The sequence below is a fragment of the Nerophis ophidion genome, linkage group LG01 (assembly GCF_033978795.1).
Source record: "Nerophis ophidion isolate RoL-2023_Sa linkage group LG01, RoL_Noph_v1.0, whole genome shotgun sequence".
NCBI lineage: Eukaryota > Metazoa > Chordata > Actinopteri > Syngnathiformes > Syngnathidae > Nerophis > Nerophis ophidion.
The window spans coordinates 76,183,056-76,202,693 of record NC_084611.1 but is presented as its reverse complement, the minus strand read 5'-3'; the positions used below and the strand labels follow the sequence as shown (position 1 = coordinate 76,202,693).

The 19,638-nt window shown below is 37.6% G+C and overlaps 1 protein-coding gene across 3 annotated transcripts; it reads right to left on the bottom strand.

Annotated features, from left to right (window-relative positions):
• Positions 1-415: 415 nt before the first annotated feature.
• On the bottom strand, positions 416-17,940 carry LOC133559683 (mitochondrial glycine transporter B-like). 3 transcript variants are annotated; one of them, XR_009808250.1, is made up of 9 exons: positions 17,710-17,940; positions 17,343-17,432; positions 11,976-12,100; positions 11,681-11,765; positions 7,540-7,719; positions 6,155-6,323; positions 5,914-6,077; positions 1,403-1,579; positions 416-821 (listed from the first exon to the last, which is right to left on the bottom strand). XR_009808250.1 is itself a non-coding variant. In XM_061911680.1 (8 exons), the coding sequence occupies exons 2-8, from the start codon at positions 17,358-17,360 to the stop codon at positions 1,457-1,459; spliced, it is 864 nt and encodes a 287-aa protein (XP_061767664.1). In that variant the 5' UTR covers positions 17,361-17,432; positions 17,710-17,940; the 3' UTR covers positions 1,183-1,456. The 3 variants fall into 3 exon arrangements, 2 of the variants coding, with proteins under 2 accessions (XP_061767664.1, XP_061767677.1); XM_061911680.1 differs by lacking the exon at positions 416-821 and having other exon boundaries at positions 1,183-1,579; XM_061911693.1 differs by lacking the exons at positions 416-821; positions 17,343-17,432; positions 17,710-17,940 and adding an exon at positions 12,404-12,796 and having other exon boundaries at positions 1,183-1,579.
• Between the last annotated feature and the right edge of the window lie 1,698 nt (positions 17,941-19,638).

Genomic DNA, 19,638 nt, shown 5'->3' with positions numbered 1-19,638 from the left:
TAGACGAATTCGGACTACTATTGCTGTGTGTTGTTTTACCGCGCTGGGAGTACGATAAAGAAACTGCCTAACAATAAACCCACATAAGAAACCAAGAGCTCGCCTTCGATCATTCTACAGTCATAACGTCAATGGGCAGACACGCTGTTTGTACACGTCACTCAGGTCCGCATTGAGCCGGAGGAGGCGTGGCCTCCAGCTTCGCCTGAATTCCGGGAGATTTTCGGGAGAAATTTTGTCCCGGGAGGTTTTCGGGAGAGGCGCTGAATTTCGTGAGTCACCCGGAAAATCTGGGAGGGTTGACAAGTATAAATAAAAGAGATGCAAAAAACTTTAGAAAATTAGTTAAGACTTATTGTTTTGTTTTTTAAACTATTTTTATAGTAACAAAAAAATACACTGTATTTTTTTTTTTTTTTTAAGAAAATACATTTATTACCATAAAAAGTGACAGGCACAACGTCGTTGCCAACACTGCACAGACCAAATATTGACGATTAGAATGAACATAAGTCAAATGAGACACAAATGCATGTACTCAAACTACTGCGAGATAAACACAAACAATGGAACATTACACTTCTACATGTTGCTATGAAATAACTGTCTCATAAGAGGTTGTCACGTTTGCAATAAACAAAACAGATTACAGATCATCTATTTGGCAGTGTTTGAACAGACACTTGAAAATGTTGATATATTTCTCTCTTTTTGTCAACAATAATACATATCTACAGCTAAGTGCCTTCAGATGCTTGAACCAGCAAGTGTGTGCACAAGACCAGAGAACATGTTAATTCTTCTCTTGCCAGTTCAATGTCCTGCAAATAGAAGAACAGGTTCATTAAGTCAACTCTGAGGCCTTACACCCTGTTTAGAAAATACCTGCTACATTTCCCTAAAAAGAAAGGCTTTATTTAAATATCAAAATAATCCAGAGATGCCACTACATGCTTTAATTTGTTCCTAGTTAATCAGAGCATGGGATTTACTATTGTAAATGGTTGTAATGGAACATTTTAAAGCGTAGCATAGGGTAATAAAGGCTATATTGGGATCTTTGAGCAAAGGTATTTTCCCCATAATGCATCGATGTGTGTTTTTTGATTGTCTAAGGTTAAAACTGAGTAACCTGTATATTTTTGAAGGTTTACTGGCACGTACGAAATACTTCCAAGTTGCTAAATCTTGTGCAAATTTAAGAAATATGGCATAATGCAGTGGGGGGAAGGGGTTGGGGTCATGTGCATGTCAAATTCGGACCTTCAATACAATTCAGTCAGGAGTCAAGAATAGCAAGAAGTTCACAGCATGACAGTCTTTGGTTCCCTCAATAGCCCGAAAGAACACATCTACAAATGCACATTTTTACCACCAAATAAATTAGCATTTATACACTTACACAGTCATTCACACACTCCTTCCATTAGAAAATTGTCAAAATATATCAGAATCTTTAGGATTTGAGGCCCATTCGAGCCATCAGTTGCTCGTAGACAGTCCAGGCCATGGCAGCCATTAGAGTTCGCCGCAGAGACCGAGGTACAGCGCCGCGAAAAAACCCGGCCAAGCCGTGCTCCTGGGAGGGGGAAAACAAAACAGATGATAAAAAACGTGTTGCTTAAACGAACACTAATACATGGTCCACTTGAGAAACCTGGGAAATAACAAATAAAACACTATTCGTCAGTATCAAAAAACTATTGTTGCTTATTAATTAACCATACTAAGTCTATATATAAGAAAACATCCATATAGTGCAGTGGTTCTCAAATGGGGGTACGCGTACCCCTGGGGGTACTTGAAGGTATGCCGAGGGGTATGTGAGATTTTAAAAAATATTCTAAAAATAGCAACAATTCAAAAATCTTTTATAAATAAGAATCATACTTCAAAAAACTATGAGTGTAATAAACTGTGAAAAGAAATGCAACAATGCAATATTCAGTGTTGACAGCTAGATCTTTTGTGGACATATTCCATAAATATTGATGTTAAAGATTTTTTTTTTTTTGTGAAGAAATGTTTAGAATTAAGTTCATGAATCCAGATGGATCTCTATTACAATCCACACATAGGGCACTTTAAGATGATGATTACTTCTATGTGTAGAAATCTTTATTTAAAATTAAATCATTTGTTTATTTTTCAACAAGTTTTTAGTTATATGTATATCTTTTTTTCCTAATAGTTCAAGAAAGACCACTACAAATGAGCAATATTTTGCACCGTTAACAATTTACTAAATCAGAAACTGATGACATAGTGCTGTATTTTACTTCTTTATCTCTTTTTTTCTACCAAAAATGGTTTGCTCTGATTAGGGGGTACTTGAATTAAAAAAATGTTCACAGGGGGTACATCACTGAAAAAAGGTTGACAACTACTGATATAGTGCATATGCTCTGTGTTAGTCCACTAATGTTAACATAGGCTAGCTGGTGTTTGTTCAAAAAATGTACTTTGTGCACCTTGTAAACTGCCGCTTTAAGTGGATTGATGTACAAAACCCAAAAACCCAAAACAAGTGAAGTTGGCACGTTGTGTATTTCGTAAATAAAAACAGAATACAATTATTTGCAAATCCTTTTCAACTTATATTCAATTGGATAGACTGCAAAGACAAGATACACCGACGAGGCATGTCTCCAAGGTACGGAAAACAATCGAAAAAATGGAAAATAACAGAGCTGTTTTGACTTGGTGTGTGTAATGTGTTTGAGAAAATGGCGGATTGCTTCATGTTGTAACGTCACGGGTGAAAGGTCATCGCTCCGACAGCGAACAATTGAAAGCCGTTTAAATCGCCAAATTCACCCTTTTAGAGTTCGGAAATCGGTTAAAAACACATATGGTCTTTTTTTCTGCAACATCAAGGTATATATTGACGCTTACATAGGTCTGGTGATAATGTTCCCCTTTAATGTTGGAACTGAGAAACTTTATTTTATTCGCAAATAATCAACTTAGAATTTAATGGCAGCAACACGTTGCAAAAAAGTTGGCACAGAGGCATTTTTACCATTGTGTTACATCGCCTTTCCTTTTAACAACACTCATTAAACGTTTGGAACTGAGGAGAACAATTTTTGAAGATTTCAGGTGGAATTCTGTCCCATTCTTGCTTGATGTACAGCTTAAGTTGTTCAACAATCCAGGGTGTCCGTTGTCGTATTTTACGCTTTATAATGCGCCACACATTTTCAATGGGAGACAGATCTGGACTACAGGCAAGCCAGTCTAGTACCTGCACTCTTTTACCACGAAGCCATGCTGTTGTAACACGTGCAGAATGTGGCCTGGCATTGTCTTGCTGAAATAAGCAGGAGTGTCCATGAAAAGACATACTGTATGTTGTTCCAAAACCTGTATGTACCTTTCAGCATTAATGGTGCCTTCACAGATGTGTATGTTACCCATGTCTTGAGCACTAATACACCCCCATACCATCACTGATACTGGCTTTTGAACTTGGCGACTATGACAGTTCAGGTGGTTCGTTTCCTCTTTGTTTCAGAGGAAACGACGTCCATAGTTTCCAAAAACAATTTGAAATCTGGACTCGTCAGACCACAGAACACTTTTCAATTTTGCACCAGTGAAACCGGGGGAGTTTATGGGTGTTGTTGATAAATGGCTTTCGCTTTGCATAGTAGAGATTTAAATTGCACTTACAGATGTGGCGACGAACTGTAGTTACTGACAATGGTTTTCGGAAGTGTTTCTGAGTCTATGTGGTGATGTCCTTTACACAATGATGTCGGTTTTTAATGCAGTACCGCCTCAGGGATTGAAGGTCACGGCCTTGCTGCTTATGTGCAGTGAGTTCTCCATATCCTCTGAACCTTTTGATGATATTATGGACCGTAGATGGTGAAATCCCTAAATTCTTTGCAAGAGCGCGTTGACAAATGTTCTTAAATTGTTCGACAATTTGCTCACGCATTTCTTCACAATGTGGTAACCCTCACTCCATCCTTGTTTGTGAATGACTGAGCATTTCCTGGAAGCTGCTTTTATACCAAATCATGGCACCCACCTGTTCCCAATTAGCCTGTTCACCTGTGGGATGTTCCAAGTAAGTGTTTGATGAGCATTCTTCAACTTTCTCAGTCATGTTTGCCACCTGTGCCAGCTTTAAATTCCAAATAAGTTAATATTTCCAAAAAAATAAAGTTTTCCATTTTGAACATTTATTATCTTGTCTTTGAAGTCTAATCAATTGAATATAGGTTGAAAAGGATTTGCAAATCATTGTATTCTGTTTTTATTTATGATTTACACAACATGCCAACTTCACTGGTTTTGGGTCCTTGAATTAAGCATCTATCACCAATTTCAATAAATATGTTTACCAAAGCTGAAGAAGATACCCCTTTTGTTGCGTTACAGTCTGCACTAAAGTGTGACAACAGATATAAAATTATAATAAAAAAAAGGTACATTTAGCCCTTGTTTATCATTTTTATTCTGGCTTTTTTAATGTAGCATTTAAGGCTCGTTTGTTTGTAATCTCATTCTTTTAGTGTGTCTTTTATTGTGTTGTAGTCTATTATAATAATGTAGGTTTTCACTCAAAATCTCACAATACATGGCCCCACTCATTCTTTCCTTTTCAGGGCTCAGTCGTCTTGGTCCCATTGCTCAAAAACATGTTTCTACCACCCTAATCCTTCACAGTAGGTATTGTGTTCTTTGGATGCAACTCAGCATTCCTTCTCCTACAAACACGACAAGTTGAGTTTTTACTAAAAAGCTCTATTTTGGTTTAATCTGACCATATGACATTCTCCTAATACTCTTCTGGATCATCCAAATGCTCTCTAGCTAACTTCAGACAGGCCTGGACATGCCTGGTACTGCAGGATTTGAGTCCCTGGTGGCATAGTGTGCTACTGATGGGAGCCTTTGTTACTTTGGTCCCAGCTCTCTACAGGTCATTCCCTAGGTCCTCCCTTGTGATTGTGGGATTTTTGTTCACCATTCTTGTAATGATTTTGGTGAAATCTTGCGTGGAGCCACAGATCGAAGGAGATTTCTTCCATTATTTAATAATTGCTCCTACAGTTGATTTCTTCAAACCAAGCTGCTTACCTATTGCAGATTCAGTCTTCCCAACATGATGCAGGTATACAATTATGTTTCTAGTGTCATTTGAGAGGTCTTTAGTCTTGGTCATAGTGGAGTTTGGAGTGTGACTGTTTGAGGTTGTGAACAGGTGTCTTTTATATTGATAACGAGGCCAAACAGGTGCCATTAATACAGGTAATGAGTGGAGGACAGAAGAGCCTCTTAAAGAGGCAGTTAAAGGTCTGTGGAAGCTAGAAATTTTGCTTGTTTGCAGGTGGCCAAAAACTTATTTTACAGAGGAATTTACCAAATAATTAATAACAAATCTTACAATTTGAAATCCTGGATTATTTCCCCCCATTTTGTCTCTCATTGTGGAAGTGTACATATGTTGAAAATTACAGGCCCGTAATTTTTTTAAGTCAGAAAACTTGCCTTATTGGTGGCTGAATAAATACTTTTTTCCCCACTGTATGTATATATATATATATAAATGCGTATGTATACATACATACATATATACACATACATATATACACACACATATACATATATATATATATATATATATATATATATATATATATATATATATATATATATATATATATATATATATATATATATATATATATATATATATATATATATATACATATATATATATATATATATACACATACACGCACACACACGCACACAAACACACATATATAGGAATAAGAATCGCGTTTCAGACGTGAATCGTTTTGGGGGTTTTTTTGCACCCCTACTAGTCAGAGATCCAGAATGTCTGACATGCCGGTTTCCTGAATGCTACTGCGGTGAAGAGTTGGCACTCACCTTGTACACATAATTAATGGCATCCAGCGTTCTCCAGTGTGATGGGCTGACTTGAATGTGGGTCTTCACCACATCTGCAGGCTGCGTGACCAGTGACGCCATGATGCCTGCCACCACACCACAGCTGAAGTTCACCAGGGGGACGTAGAATGACGACGTCACCTCTGATTTAAAAACAAAGAAAATGTTAAGGGGATTAGCTATAACTTTATTAAGATGATAAAATAGCAGTGGTTTGGACCTTGAGGCAGCGTTTTCTTGGCCTGGCTGTAGAACATGACATAGATCCCAGAGAAGGGGGTGTCTCGCAGCAGAGTAGCGGTGAGGCCAGAGAACAGCGCTCTAAATCCCTCCGTCTTGTACACGCTCTTCAGAGCTCCAGCCACGCTCACGTAGTTGTAATAGCCACTCTGGAACAGCAGTAGCATTATGAACCATTTCCCTTTATTCAATATATATCAGAGTCGTGTATAGACAGAGTATGGACAACCCGGTTAATCGGTCGATTAAAGCACTCGCATCTCTACAAGGCGCCATGTTATGTACCAGTTTTAAGCCGCAGCTAAGCAACACTGCACTTCCTAATTGTATATGTATTTTAATGGAAGAGTGTTTGCCATGTAAACATGCCCTGTTGTGCAGCATGGAGATGCGCGACTCGCAAAAAAAGCAGGAAACAATTGCATACATTTCCCCGCAACCCAGAAAGGAGAAAATATGCGAAGTGAAGGTTCGCCGGGAAGGCTGGAGAGCTAGTAACAGTTTCTTGTGCAAGATAAGCAAGCATACATGCACATAGGAAAGGTGGTACATCACACTCTGAGTCACAGTAAATTAATACCCTTTGCCAACAAAACTTTGATTCAAATTTGCACCTTTTCTGCAAGTGTCACTAATAATCCAAACTACACTAATAAATATTGAAGTATTAGTTCAGTATTCAAGTTAATATGGTGATTATGAAATCAGAAGGCCATGACTCGCCACAGCAAAACCTAGGAAAAATATTCAAAAGAGCAAAAGTAAAAGCACAGGTATATACAGCGCAGTGATTACAAACACTACATTGGAAGTAGACGCCAATTGACAAAGTCACACAAAAGTCATAATCTCTCCGTAATTGTTCGTCCAAAACTAATGAAGATTTTGGCAAAATGAGGGTAGTACAATTATTTTTGCTTGTTGTGTTTTTTCTAAAATAAAAAAAATTGCCGGTTGGGGCGTGTTAGAGAGCTGTTGGTCACTAAGCACTGCATGAATATAATAAAGATGTGCATCAAAAACGAATGCAAATTTGCCCTCAAATATACAATATGCATTACTTTCACAAAATAAAAGCATGTTTTTTAGTTTATGAGCTAGAGTATACTTAGAATTATATTCACACGTATTATTTTGGTTTATTTCATCAGGAAAACTAACGTCAGAACAACTTGATTACATGCTTCCAGACACAGCTGCACACGTCCTTGCTACCACACATGGTGCCTCTAATATAGTACATGACTCTGATACGTATATAAGCACAGCGCCATCTCCTAGATCATGTCAGTGAATGCCCAGTGAACAAGTCAACACAAACTGAGAGGTTCCTGATCAAATTGCACAGCACAGTTTGGGCTTTACCTCAAAACGTGTTTTGATGACGGTGAACGGCAGCATAGAGACGCCGGCCACAGATCGGGCGCTTGCACCCAATAACACGGCCTCGCAGGCGTTGGGTGCCCGGTCCAGGAAGAAGTGCTGCTTGAGGGAGTAGAGGGTGCTGAAGTAGATGCCCACCCCGGGGATGCAGCGAACAAATGACTGCCAGAGACGACATAACCACAATCATCATCATCATCATCAAGGCTCCTACTGTCATTTGTGCTTGTTTGACTTGCATGGATGCTAATTGCTGTATTCTGAAATGTGAAAACATTGCCAAAGACAAAGAGAGCTAATTAAAGAAATGCGCAATAATGTATCCCACAAGGCATCTGCTGGATGTTCTTACATTACAATAGCAATGAGGATGGAATTACATTTCAGTTTTAGATGCTTTTCTTTTTGAGGTGAATTACACATTCGTTAACTATTTGAATAAAAATGTTTGCCAAAATTGAAGAAGATATCATCTTGATGACTCTTTTTGAATATTTAAAAATATTATAACAGATATTACATTTAGTATCCAACATTTTTACAAAAGTAAGAGTACCGTTACTATATAGCAGTGCTTCTAAATGATTTTTTTAATACATTTTGCACCCCGCTCCACTCCTATCCTATAAGTAACAGAAAATATTTAAAGTGCATGAATATGCCTGAAATAAAAAAAAAATGTTATCTTTTAAACTACAAATATTTTTTACTGACTTGAACTATTTGATACTCAAAAATATAATTAAATAGATTCAATAAATGATAATATAATCAAATTGATCAGCAATTTTAACCCAGGGGCAGAATATATTAAAGACTTCAACATACAAAACAAAAAATAATGCTACATTTTGTGCTGTTTTTTTTTATAAACAAAAATGAGGAAGTCAGGATAAATGACTATAATGAGTATGTTTTGTAGTGCACAGCTTTTCAAAGCCGAGTTTAAAGCGCTGCGCCCCTGGCCATGCAACACGCCCCCCCCATGTACAGAGACATACTGGATGAAACCCAAGACTTCCTATCCAATCTGATGTAGTTTCATAGATGCTGCAAAAACGAATGGATGAAACTGCCCAAAGACAGATATGCCAATTGTGGCATTGTATTCAAAAAAGCTTAAGACTGTAATTGTTGCCAAAAGTGCAACAACAAAGTATTGAGGAAAAGCCGTATGTACTTATGGACATGTGATTTTTTTAAATAAATTTGCCAATTAAAAAAAAACTTCAGGTTGTTATTATTTGGTAATGAATGTAGATTTTTTTAAGACAAAACTGAATTTGTTTTATTTTGAAATAAAGTTGTAACAAAACAAAATGTTGAAAAATTTAAGCGCTGTGAATACTTTCCAGATGCATTGTAAAATATGTCCCTTTTTATATGTGACTGCCAGGCTTTGTTTGATAGTAATGCAATATTGTAGCAATCCAATAAAACTGAATTCAACACAGTAAAAGTAGCATTTCTCCTTCACAAAAATACTCAAGTAAAAGCAAAACTAATCAGACAAGTACCATTTATCCAGATAGTTACTTAGATGAATTTAAAGGAGTAAATTAAGTCATGGATGGCAGTGAATCTCCTACGGTTCAACCAGGACAAAACATAAGTTTTAGTTATAGGGCCTGACGACCAAAATGAGAAACTTTTACCAAAATTACACAATTTTAAATCAATACAGTCTAAAAAAAATCATGAATGTGTGTGTTTTCTTCTATTATTATTTTTTTTGTTAGTTTTTTTGTATAGCACTATGTGTTTGCCACTTGCCTGTGTATATAAAGTGCTTTATAAATAAGGTTTGATTTGAAATTAAGTACGTTACTATCCACTTTTGGTCATAACTCAAGTACATTATTTTGACAGTTAGCTCTGAGTAAGTGCTTTTATTGCCATCTAGTGTCTATTTTTAAATCTATGCGGTACAAAACAAGTAAATCATCAATACAGTGAGTACAGTGGAACTTTGATTTACAAACTTCAGTGGTTCTTGAACAGGGTTTGTAAAGCGAAAAGTTTGTATAGTGAATCACATTTCTGTATAAGTGAATATGAAAAATGTGTTCCAGCCTCAACAAAAGTCCATATTTTAGTGAAGGTTTGTACACTTTCAACACAATATAAAGTTCTATACAGTACTGTATATCAAACATACATAAGGGGGTGATTGATCAACCCCTATGGTTAAGGGGTTAGTAGTGTACTGTAGGGCTGTCTAAGTACAATATTTTGGTACCGGTAACAAAATGTATTTTGATACTTTTCAAAATAAAGAGCACCACATACCTATGTCATTTTTGGCTTCATTTTAACAAAAAATCTTACGATACATTAAACATGTTTCATATTGCACTCCAAGAATAATTTTAGAAGATTAAAACAAAAATTAAAAAAACACTTGGCTTTTCTTATTGCACTCAAAAAATAATTTACAATTGTCTAGTGGTAGAAAATGGATGGATGGATATATTACATATACCTTGTCATAATCTGGGGTTAGGTTAGCATAGAATAGCAAGCTTTCTTGATATCGTATTAAATGCTTCATAATTTATGGTTGCCACTCTTGGTCTGTGCAAGACAAATACAATCATAAGTAAATACTAAAAACAATACTATGGCTAAAAATACATAGATAATACATGTAGCAGGGAAAACACATACTTTTAACAAAATTCAATCATTTCACTTACTTTAGTTTACGCTACTGGGGTGGTTTGGACTGCGCTATATAATTGGCAACAAGCCAGCTGTGTGAGCGTCTACGTATTTGTATGTGCACAGCAGGGCAGCTAGTTAACTAAATTACCTTTAAACTCCTTGTGCAGGTCTGGATGATTGTTATTTAAATGTTTACCTAAGTTTGAGCTAAGATTTGAATACTTCATTGCCATCTTTGGTGAGGCGTACTGTAAAGCAGTGCGGCGCATCCGTGTTTAAAGCATCACCTTTATCCGTAGTTAATGAAGCCAAAATACCTCCATATTGCGCTTCACACACGCTCTTTATTAAACAATAGAAAGTACGTTTTTTGCCATTCTTCTTTTCCACACTGTTTTTGCTTATATGTGCTTTGTGTGTGTGTTTTCACACACTCACATGCACCACAGCTCTGTACATCACCGCCGCAAGGCAGCATGGAAATGTAAAAAAGTACTGTTTTTTTTTTTAAAGGCAGTATAGTATAACTTTAAATTCATTAGTACCGCTGTACTTTATTAGTACCGCGGTACTTTATTAGTACCGGTAAACCGTACAACCCTAGTGTACTGTATGGCGCAGCAAGTGACGTGGAGGGCTCAGCCTTTCCAAAAATGCGGCGCACTGCAGCAAAAAATGGCTGCAGGCGGGACACAAAATTAACGAATGAACAATGCATTTGTACAAAAACACATGGTTTGCACACAGAGGCATATTTGGATTATTCTAAAACTTCGTAATTCGAAATGCTAACCAACAGAGGGACTCATAAATCGAGGTTCCACAGTACCGTATTTCCCAAAATACAAGCCGCTACTTTTTTAAAATGGATTTGTCTTCGGTAACGGCCATCATGTTTTTTATTCAACAAAGTACTTTGACGCCAACAGACACTAAAAAAGTGTGTTATTGTTTGTATTATGGCGCAATCTTTTGGATTAGTTCGCTCACTGCAGGTGCTGCGGGTTGGCAATATACTTCCTGTTTTGTTCCTTGAACAGAAAGTATATTCGTCCATAGCGTTTCTGCTCGAAAACATTCTTCATTCACCACGCCAATCAACGTTTGTAAGTTTTACAATATAACTAAAATAATTTATGCTTACTAATAATCTGGTGTGGCTAATATATGTACATATATTATTTTCTTCAAAAATTTGGTGGGTGCGGCTTAAATATCAGTGTGCTTTATAGACCTTTAAATACGGTATTCATTCTCCAATTTTTGTTGAAACCCTGTGCTTTTTGAGGTTATGTACAGAACAACATTGAAAACATTTTTTACAAAAATACAGTCAATTCAAAAGAATCACAACTTTTGCCACAACTTACTGTAAAATCTGCCCTGAATTCAGTCATTATCGTCAACAAAATGTATTCAAGAATTGCATTGAAGTAGATCTGTTTGGTGGGTTACTCACCGGTGAAACTCCTTTCCACAGGCTAAAAATGTTCTCTGTCCTTATCACGTTGACGAAAACACTAAGCATCCCCACTTTTGGTGACCTGCAAATAGGAGAGTAAGGATGACATTAAATGGTGCAAACATAGCGGAACGGCACAGAGACATGTTTAAAATGTGGCCATGCGTCCTTAAGCTACTGATGCTTTATGGCTCACAAGACTGCCTGCAAACATGTGTGCCCTTTTGTCAGCTCGCGCCAGGAGGACATGGCGAGCATCTGTGTGCCAAAGACATGACGTCTATTCACAAACCCTGGCTTGGCGTTGTTCTGCAGGGTCTGCAGTCGCGTCTTAACCAGGTCCAGCGGCTGGAAGAGCAGCGTTGAGCAGGTGCCACTGAGGGAGCCGCACATAAAGGCTTTGAGAGCTGGATGAGCCTGAAGACAGAAAGCCAACACAAAAGGACGGGTGAAAAGATGAAAGAGGGGCATTGAGGGAAAGGAAGATATGGAGATAAAATAAACAGCGTATTAAACAACATTTGGACTCCTTGTAAATAAAGCATGCCGACACAGCAGAGGTCATGATGATGGAGATCTGCACAGACAGTTCTCTCTCGCCCTCTCTCACACACTCACACGAAATTCCTAAAACAGGCTATATAAAAAGAAAAATAAGGTACTGTCAATGTACACGGTAATGACGACACTAATCATACTTAGTATGCACAGAGTTCCTACCTTCCCCAAGATGCTTGGCCCTTGCCTGGAAGGATCTTGCTTTTCCAGCATGTTGCCCCGCTTTTAAATCATGCTAACAAGTCATGCTAGTGATTTAAAGTGCATGTGAAATAAATAAAGCCAAAAATAAAATCAAGCATTCCTATCTTTTGGTGTTTGGCTCCTATAGACCCACAAAGGCTCCTCTCCGGTTGGTTTGACGTCCTGTCTCCCTCCCCCGTCCCCCTACCACACAGTTTCACAGCCAAAGCAGAGGATTATAATCCAGGTTTTTCTACAAGCTTCTATCTTTATCTTGCGGAGACACACTCACACATCCGCTTTTTTCACTCTCCAACCCCTAACTGCTGCACCGCATCTTTGTCAAATGGCATGAGTCATGGACTGGGTGTGTGCGTGCATGTGTGTGTTAGTTTGCATGTGTGTGTGATGGTCTTTAAATATATGTACGTAGTAATTCAGTGGCCACCTTAATGTATCTTTGTCTAGCAACGGAGGAGAAAAATTACAATGGAATGTCAGTTTTTGCGATTGTGGAATTAAAAAATGTATTCTGCTCAAGGGTAAAAATGTTACTTAGTTAGTAAAATGTAAAACAAAATTGTACTATCATAAATTAATGGGCTACTCAGATTTGAAGCAGTAGTACAAAAACAGGGCTCAGTAGCTGTTAATTACTATTTGCTGCAAACAAATGTATTACTAGAAGGACAATAGCTAATATTCGGTACGTAAAACAGTTGCTCTATAAAATTGCAAAATATTTTGGTCAGGGGTAGAGCTGAAACGATTCCTCAAGTAACTCGAGTACTTCGATTACAAAATACATTCGAGGAATTTTTGCTGCCTCGAGGCGTCGATAAGTTATTTCAATATTTTGCCTCGTTTAGTAAACAGTAGTCAAAGCTCACGTTTTACACGGAGTGTTTCGGTATTGCACAGCGTGTTTATGTACCGGTCTTTTGAATACGCTTGAGTTTAGAAAACTTTTTCGCCAACATAAATCGCAATAGCAAACGCCGCAGACAAAAGTTGTCTAAGGTGTTGGAACACTTCTCACTAAAATCGAAGGAAAACACAGTATTATGCAAACATTGCAAAGTGGAGCTCGCATACCACAATAGCACAAGTTTGATGCTGTAGCACCTGTTGAGAAAACATTCGATTTGAGGGACGTCCGGAGGCAAGGTAAGTCTTTTTTTATCAAATGTAAATGCAAAAGTTTTGTTAGTAAAATAAATGTTATTCATTATGATAACTAGGATGTGTTCTCGAACTCCCGCGAAGTCATCAAATGCCACCAAAAAGTGTTGAAAACTAACAGAGCAATCCGAATTGTCGTGTTCAATTAGCCTTTCATTATTAACCACGTGAAAGTAGTCGTGCAAAGTTATTCAAGTCATGCAACCTCATGCTACTTTGATAGCTTGCACATACTATAGTCTCTGTAGAATGTAAGAGTTCCAAGTCCTTGTTCACAGTGGTAGCACTTGTGTGCCAAGTATCTGTCAGCCATATTGGTTCTGAATATGAAGTTTCACATTTCAAATGCAGTATTAAAAGGTACTACCTAATACACCTTTTTATTTTTGAGATAATGAAAACTGTTCTTGTTTTATTTTTGATACCAAGAATATAGTTTTATTTTACCTCTCTCAGGGAATATTAATTTTGAACAAATTTTATATACGTGTGTTTTCATCTCAAACATGTTATGATGGCAAAATGAACATTGATAGCTATTTTGCATGCATTGAATGAAATGAACCTATTTGATTTCTTAAAATGTAAAACTGTTGTTGTCATTATTAAGTGGTTTGTCTTTTTATATCGTTTATGTATTGTTGGCAGGTTGAAAACAGCTCAGCAGATTTGCGTGGAGAAACCACCATTTAAACGGCACCGTATAATAATCATCAAAAACGGACGAGAGACAAGAACTTAGCTTATGCGATCACACCACACAGCAAATTGGGCTGAGAGCGCACCTGTTTTTATTAGCACACACAAATTGGCACAATCAACCACGGACGCATTTCAGCTGTGCGTGTCAGACTTCAATAATGAAAACAGGCATTTAGGAAATAAAAGACAATTAAGCAAAACACAATACTTGAATGTATTTTTAAACCTTAATTAAGCAAAAATATGATGTATTCGATTACTCGATCCGGATATCCGATAGAATGCTCGATTACTAAAATATTCGATAGCTGCAGCGCTAGTCAAGTGTACAACAATGGCACGTGTGTCTTTTGGAAGCATAATTTATTTGTGAGAACTTTATTATTTACTTAATTCAATTGTGTTACAAATTGTGCACAGGAAATTAACAAACATGTAAGAAATTGATATGAAATAGAAAAGGGGAAGAATAAATTAAATTATTTTTTTAAGTAATGGGGCAAAGGACAATGTGATTCCTTGAGGGCGTGTACCTCCAAGGAACATGTTTTATCAGTATCATGCAGTATCACGCTTCAAACCCCGTTTCGAAAAGCTGTGCACTACGAAACATGCTCATTGTAGCTTTTAATGCTGATTTCCTAATTTTGATTAAAAACAAATCAACACAATGTTTTATTCCTATTTGTTTTGTAGGGTCAATAAAGCGTTTGATATATTGTGCCCCTGAGTTTATTAATGTTGCTAATCAATTCGAACAGGAGTTTCCAAACTTTTTGACTGGGGAGCTGCATTGAGCTTAAAAGATTTGGCTGTGGGTCAAAACTGCGTTTGTTTTTATTCATTTTTTTTTAATATGAATAATATAGGGCAGCACTGTGGACCAGGGGTTACTGCATGTGCCTCACAATACGAAGATCCTGAGTAGTCTTGGGTTCAATCCCGGGCTCGGGATCTTTCTTTGTGGAGTTTGTATGTTCTACCCGTGACTGCGTGGGTTCCCTCCGAGTACTCCGGCTTCCTCCCACCTCCAAAAACATGAACCTGGGTATAGGTTGATTGGCAACACTAAATCGGCCTTCGTGTGGGAATGTGAGTGTGAATGTTGTCTATCTGTGTTGGCCCTGCGATGAGGTGGCGACTTGTCTAGGGTTTACCCGCCTTCCGCCCGAATGCAGCTGAGATAGGCTCCAGCACCCTCCGCGACCCCAAAAGGGACAAGTGGTAGAAGATGGATGGAAGATTAATATAATTGCATATTAAGACAACGTAAAAGTTCAACTCCTACCTTATATACTTCCGTGACGAGTGTTTTGCATTTTTCCCCATCAAGCATTGTAAGGGATTTGAATGGATGTAATTTGTATTTTTCATGGTGAGTTCAGCAAGCGGGTTTTGACCATGTGTGTTGACTTTTTGTGTTGGTTGCATTTTTTTGCGGCAGGCAATTGTCTGGATTGGGTCATATAAAACAAGGCTGTGCTGTGTTCACTTTAAACACAGTTAATGGTCATCGACCTGAATTATTCATTATGTCCACAAGATGGCAGCAAAATTGCAGCAATAAGATTGTCAGATAGTTAGAATTAATTGCATAACACACCAGCAGATTCCTTATTGAACTCATGACATCTCACGGGCCAAATCCAAGACACCTCTGGTTTGGACACATCTACATTACAATGTATTATCATTTTTACAATTGTTATTTTATTTTTCCATATCAAGTTGTTAAAGTCGATCAACATTTTTTTTAAATGTAAATAAGGATAATTTTCATTTTGGATTTCAGGTAAATTGGTGCAATTTAAAAATCTTCTGTTCAGACTAAAAAAATGCTAATACGGTTACTTTTTGCTCTAAGTTGATCATTATGTCTTTCCTTTTTTTCTTTAATGTTAATGTGGATACAATGGTATGCAGAGGGGTACTTATAACCATTTTACAGACGAATGACACTAATTATTGTTGACGAATATAAATGTTTTCTTCTTCCTGGGGGGGTCGTAACAGAAAATAATTGAAAAGCAATGAATGAGTTGACCCTGCCATGATGCAGGGACTTGTCCAGGGTGTACACCGCCTTCTGCCCGAATGCAGCTGAGATAGACTCCAGTACTTTCCGCGACCCTGAAAAGGACTAGTGGTAGAAAATCGATGGATGGATGAATTAAGCTCTGCTTCCTCCTACTCCTATTTGGACATGTGATGACAAATTGGAAATATGTGATATGTGTACAATAATGCAACTCAGTGACATGCTGTCAGGGGAAACAAGTAAGGCAGTACCTTGCAAATGGACTTAAAATAAGTTGTAATATTTCTCTTTTGGTCTATGATTTCTCTGTGATTCTGGCAGGCCATGACGCAACAAGTACCTCTGCCTCAAAGTAGTGGGCGATGAACTCCCAATTCCGGTTAACCCTCAAGATGCAACTCAGTATTCTTCTTCCTCCAAACACGACGAGTTGAGTTTATACCAAAAAGTTCTATTTTGGTTTCATCTGACCACATGACATTCTTCCAATCCTCTGATGTATCATCCATGTATCCATTTTAGTATAAACTCAACTCGTCGTGTTTGGAGGAAGAAGAATACTGAGTTACATCCCGAGAACACCATACCTACTGTGAAGCATGGGGGTGGAAACATCATGCTTTGGGGCTGTTTTTCTGCTAAGGGGACAGGACGATTGATCCGTGTTAAGGAAAGAATGAATATTGCCACCATTGGTATTGTGCTTACAACAGAGACATGAAACAAAAACCTATATGTAGGTCTCACTTAGACCTACATTTTAATAATTGACATCCTTCAGCAAAAATCAACAGGAAGTTGGCAATTACCCCTTCAAAACAAAAGTTGTGTAAAAACCCGTCACCATTTTTCAAACATTATGGTTGGCAGAAAAAAATCACCAGTGTGGCTCTAGGATGCAGGGAAGGTAGGTAACGTGAAGGTAAAGATATGTTGAATGGGTAAAGGCAGGAAACACCAGCAAAAGTCGGTTCCGTCCATCGTAAATTTACTCACCGCGGCTAACTCCATCATCGATGCTGAGCCGGAAGGATCCTTCTTGCCTACCGTTGCCGTTTTGGAGCTACTTAATTCCAGGGATTGTTACTAAAAATGGGGAGAAAGCGACCATGAATATGGTGAATATGGCCGTTATCTAAAAGCTAGCTAATGCTAGCTTGTTGTGCGATAAGGTGAAGGGCGGTAGAGCGGTGACAACCATATGATTGTTAGCTAGATAGTGTCAATACATTTACAGCAAGCAGCTAGTTATAGTAGTTACTGGCTAGAAAGTGTCAACATATTTACACCAAACAGCTAGTTATAGTAGCTATTAGCAAGCTAGCGCCAATACATTGACACCAGTTACAGAACAACAACTTACCCGAATGAGAAGTTAAGGGGTAGCAAAAGTGGTGTTCCCACCTAGCGTCTTCCAAAACGCCATAGTAGTTTGATTAACTAGCGCTAAAAATAGAAATGTATATATAGCTATCTATCTAACGTGTCTATGTCCGTCCTCGTCTTCCAAAAGTAGTTTAATATCACTTAAGGGTGGTCAGTCAGTCACACAGTCCCGCACTACTTCCGCCCTACTTCCGCAGCACTGTGACGTAGGTCGAAAAAGTGACGTTCGCGAATAATTAGTCCAGGGGTCACCAACGCGGTGCCCGCGGCCACCAGGTAGACCAGGGGTCAGCAACCTTTTTGAAACCAAGAGCTACTTCTTGGGTACTGATTAATTCGAAGGGCTACCAGTTTGATACACACTTAAATAAATTGCCAGAAATAGCCAATTTGCTCAATTTACCTTTAACTGTATGTTATTATTAATAATTATTGATATTTATCTTTGTGGAAACACTGATAATCTTAATGGTTTCTCACAATAAGTATATATTTTTGATGACATGTTTTAAATAGGTTAAAATCCAATCTGCACATTGTTAGAATATATAACAAATTGGACCAAGCTATATTTCTGACAAAGACAAATCATTATTTCTTCTAGATTTTCTAGAACAAACATTTTTTAAAAATTCAAAAGACTTTGAAATAAGATTAAAATTTGATTCTACAGATTTTGTAGATTTGCCAGAATATTTTTTATTTTATTTTAATCATAATAAGTTTGAAGAAATATTTCACAAATATTCTTTGTCCAAAAAACAGAAACTAAAATGAAGAATTTCGTTAAAAGGTATTTATTATTCTATACGATTAAAAAAATACATTTACTTGAACATTGATTTAAATTGTCAGGAAAGAAGAGGAAGGAATTTAATAGGTAAAAAGGTATGTGTGTTTAAAAATCCTAAAATCATTTTTAAGGTTGTATTTTTTCTCTAAAATTGTCTTTCTGAAAGTTATAAGAAGCAAAGTAAAACAATAAATGAATGTATTTAAATAAGTGAAGACCAAGTCTTTAAAATATTTTCTTGGATTTTCAAATTTTATTTGACTTTTGTCTCTCTTAGTATCAAAAATGTCAAGCAAAGCGAGACCAGCTTGCTAGTAAATAAATAAAATTTCAAAAATAGAGGCAGCTCACTGGTAAGTGCTGCTATTTGAGCTATTTTTAGACCAGGCCAGTGGGCTACTCATCTGGTCCTTACGGGCTACTTGGTGCCCACGGGCATCGTGTTGGTGACCCCTGAGGTAGACCGTAAGGACCAGATGAGTAGCCCGCTGGCCTGTTCTAAAAATAGCTCAAATAGCAGCACTTACCAGTGAGCTGCCTCTATTTTTTAAATTTTATTTATTTACTAACTAGCTGGTCTCGCTTTCAAGATTCAAGATTGTTTATTGTCATATGCACAGTTAAACAGACAGTTTGCTGTACAATGAAAATCTTACTCTGCTAGTCCACCCTTCAACACGTCGCACGGTACTTAGCTACAAATACAAATAAAAAGTATATACAAGGCACAGTAAGTAACATAACATTATTGTACATTCTGATTGACAGTCAACAGTATAAATATGGAGGTGACCTTGGGTCACAGCAGCAGTGTCTTTAGTGATCAAAGGTGAAAGGTGTCTACAGTGATGGTTCACAGTTCAGGGGTGGTCAAGGTAGCTGTCTTTTGTTCAAAAAGACAAAAGTAAAGACAGAAGGGTGAGGGGGGGGGGGGGGAACTAGCATTTACAAGTTAGCATTCACAAGCCTGATGGCCTGTGGGTAGAAACTGTTTGTCAGTCTCGTAGTCCTGGATTTCAGGCTCCTGTATCGTCTGCCTGATGGTAGGAGGCTGAAGAGACTGTGCTGGGGGTGTGTACTGTCCTTTATGATGTTGTGTGCTCTCCTGGTGGC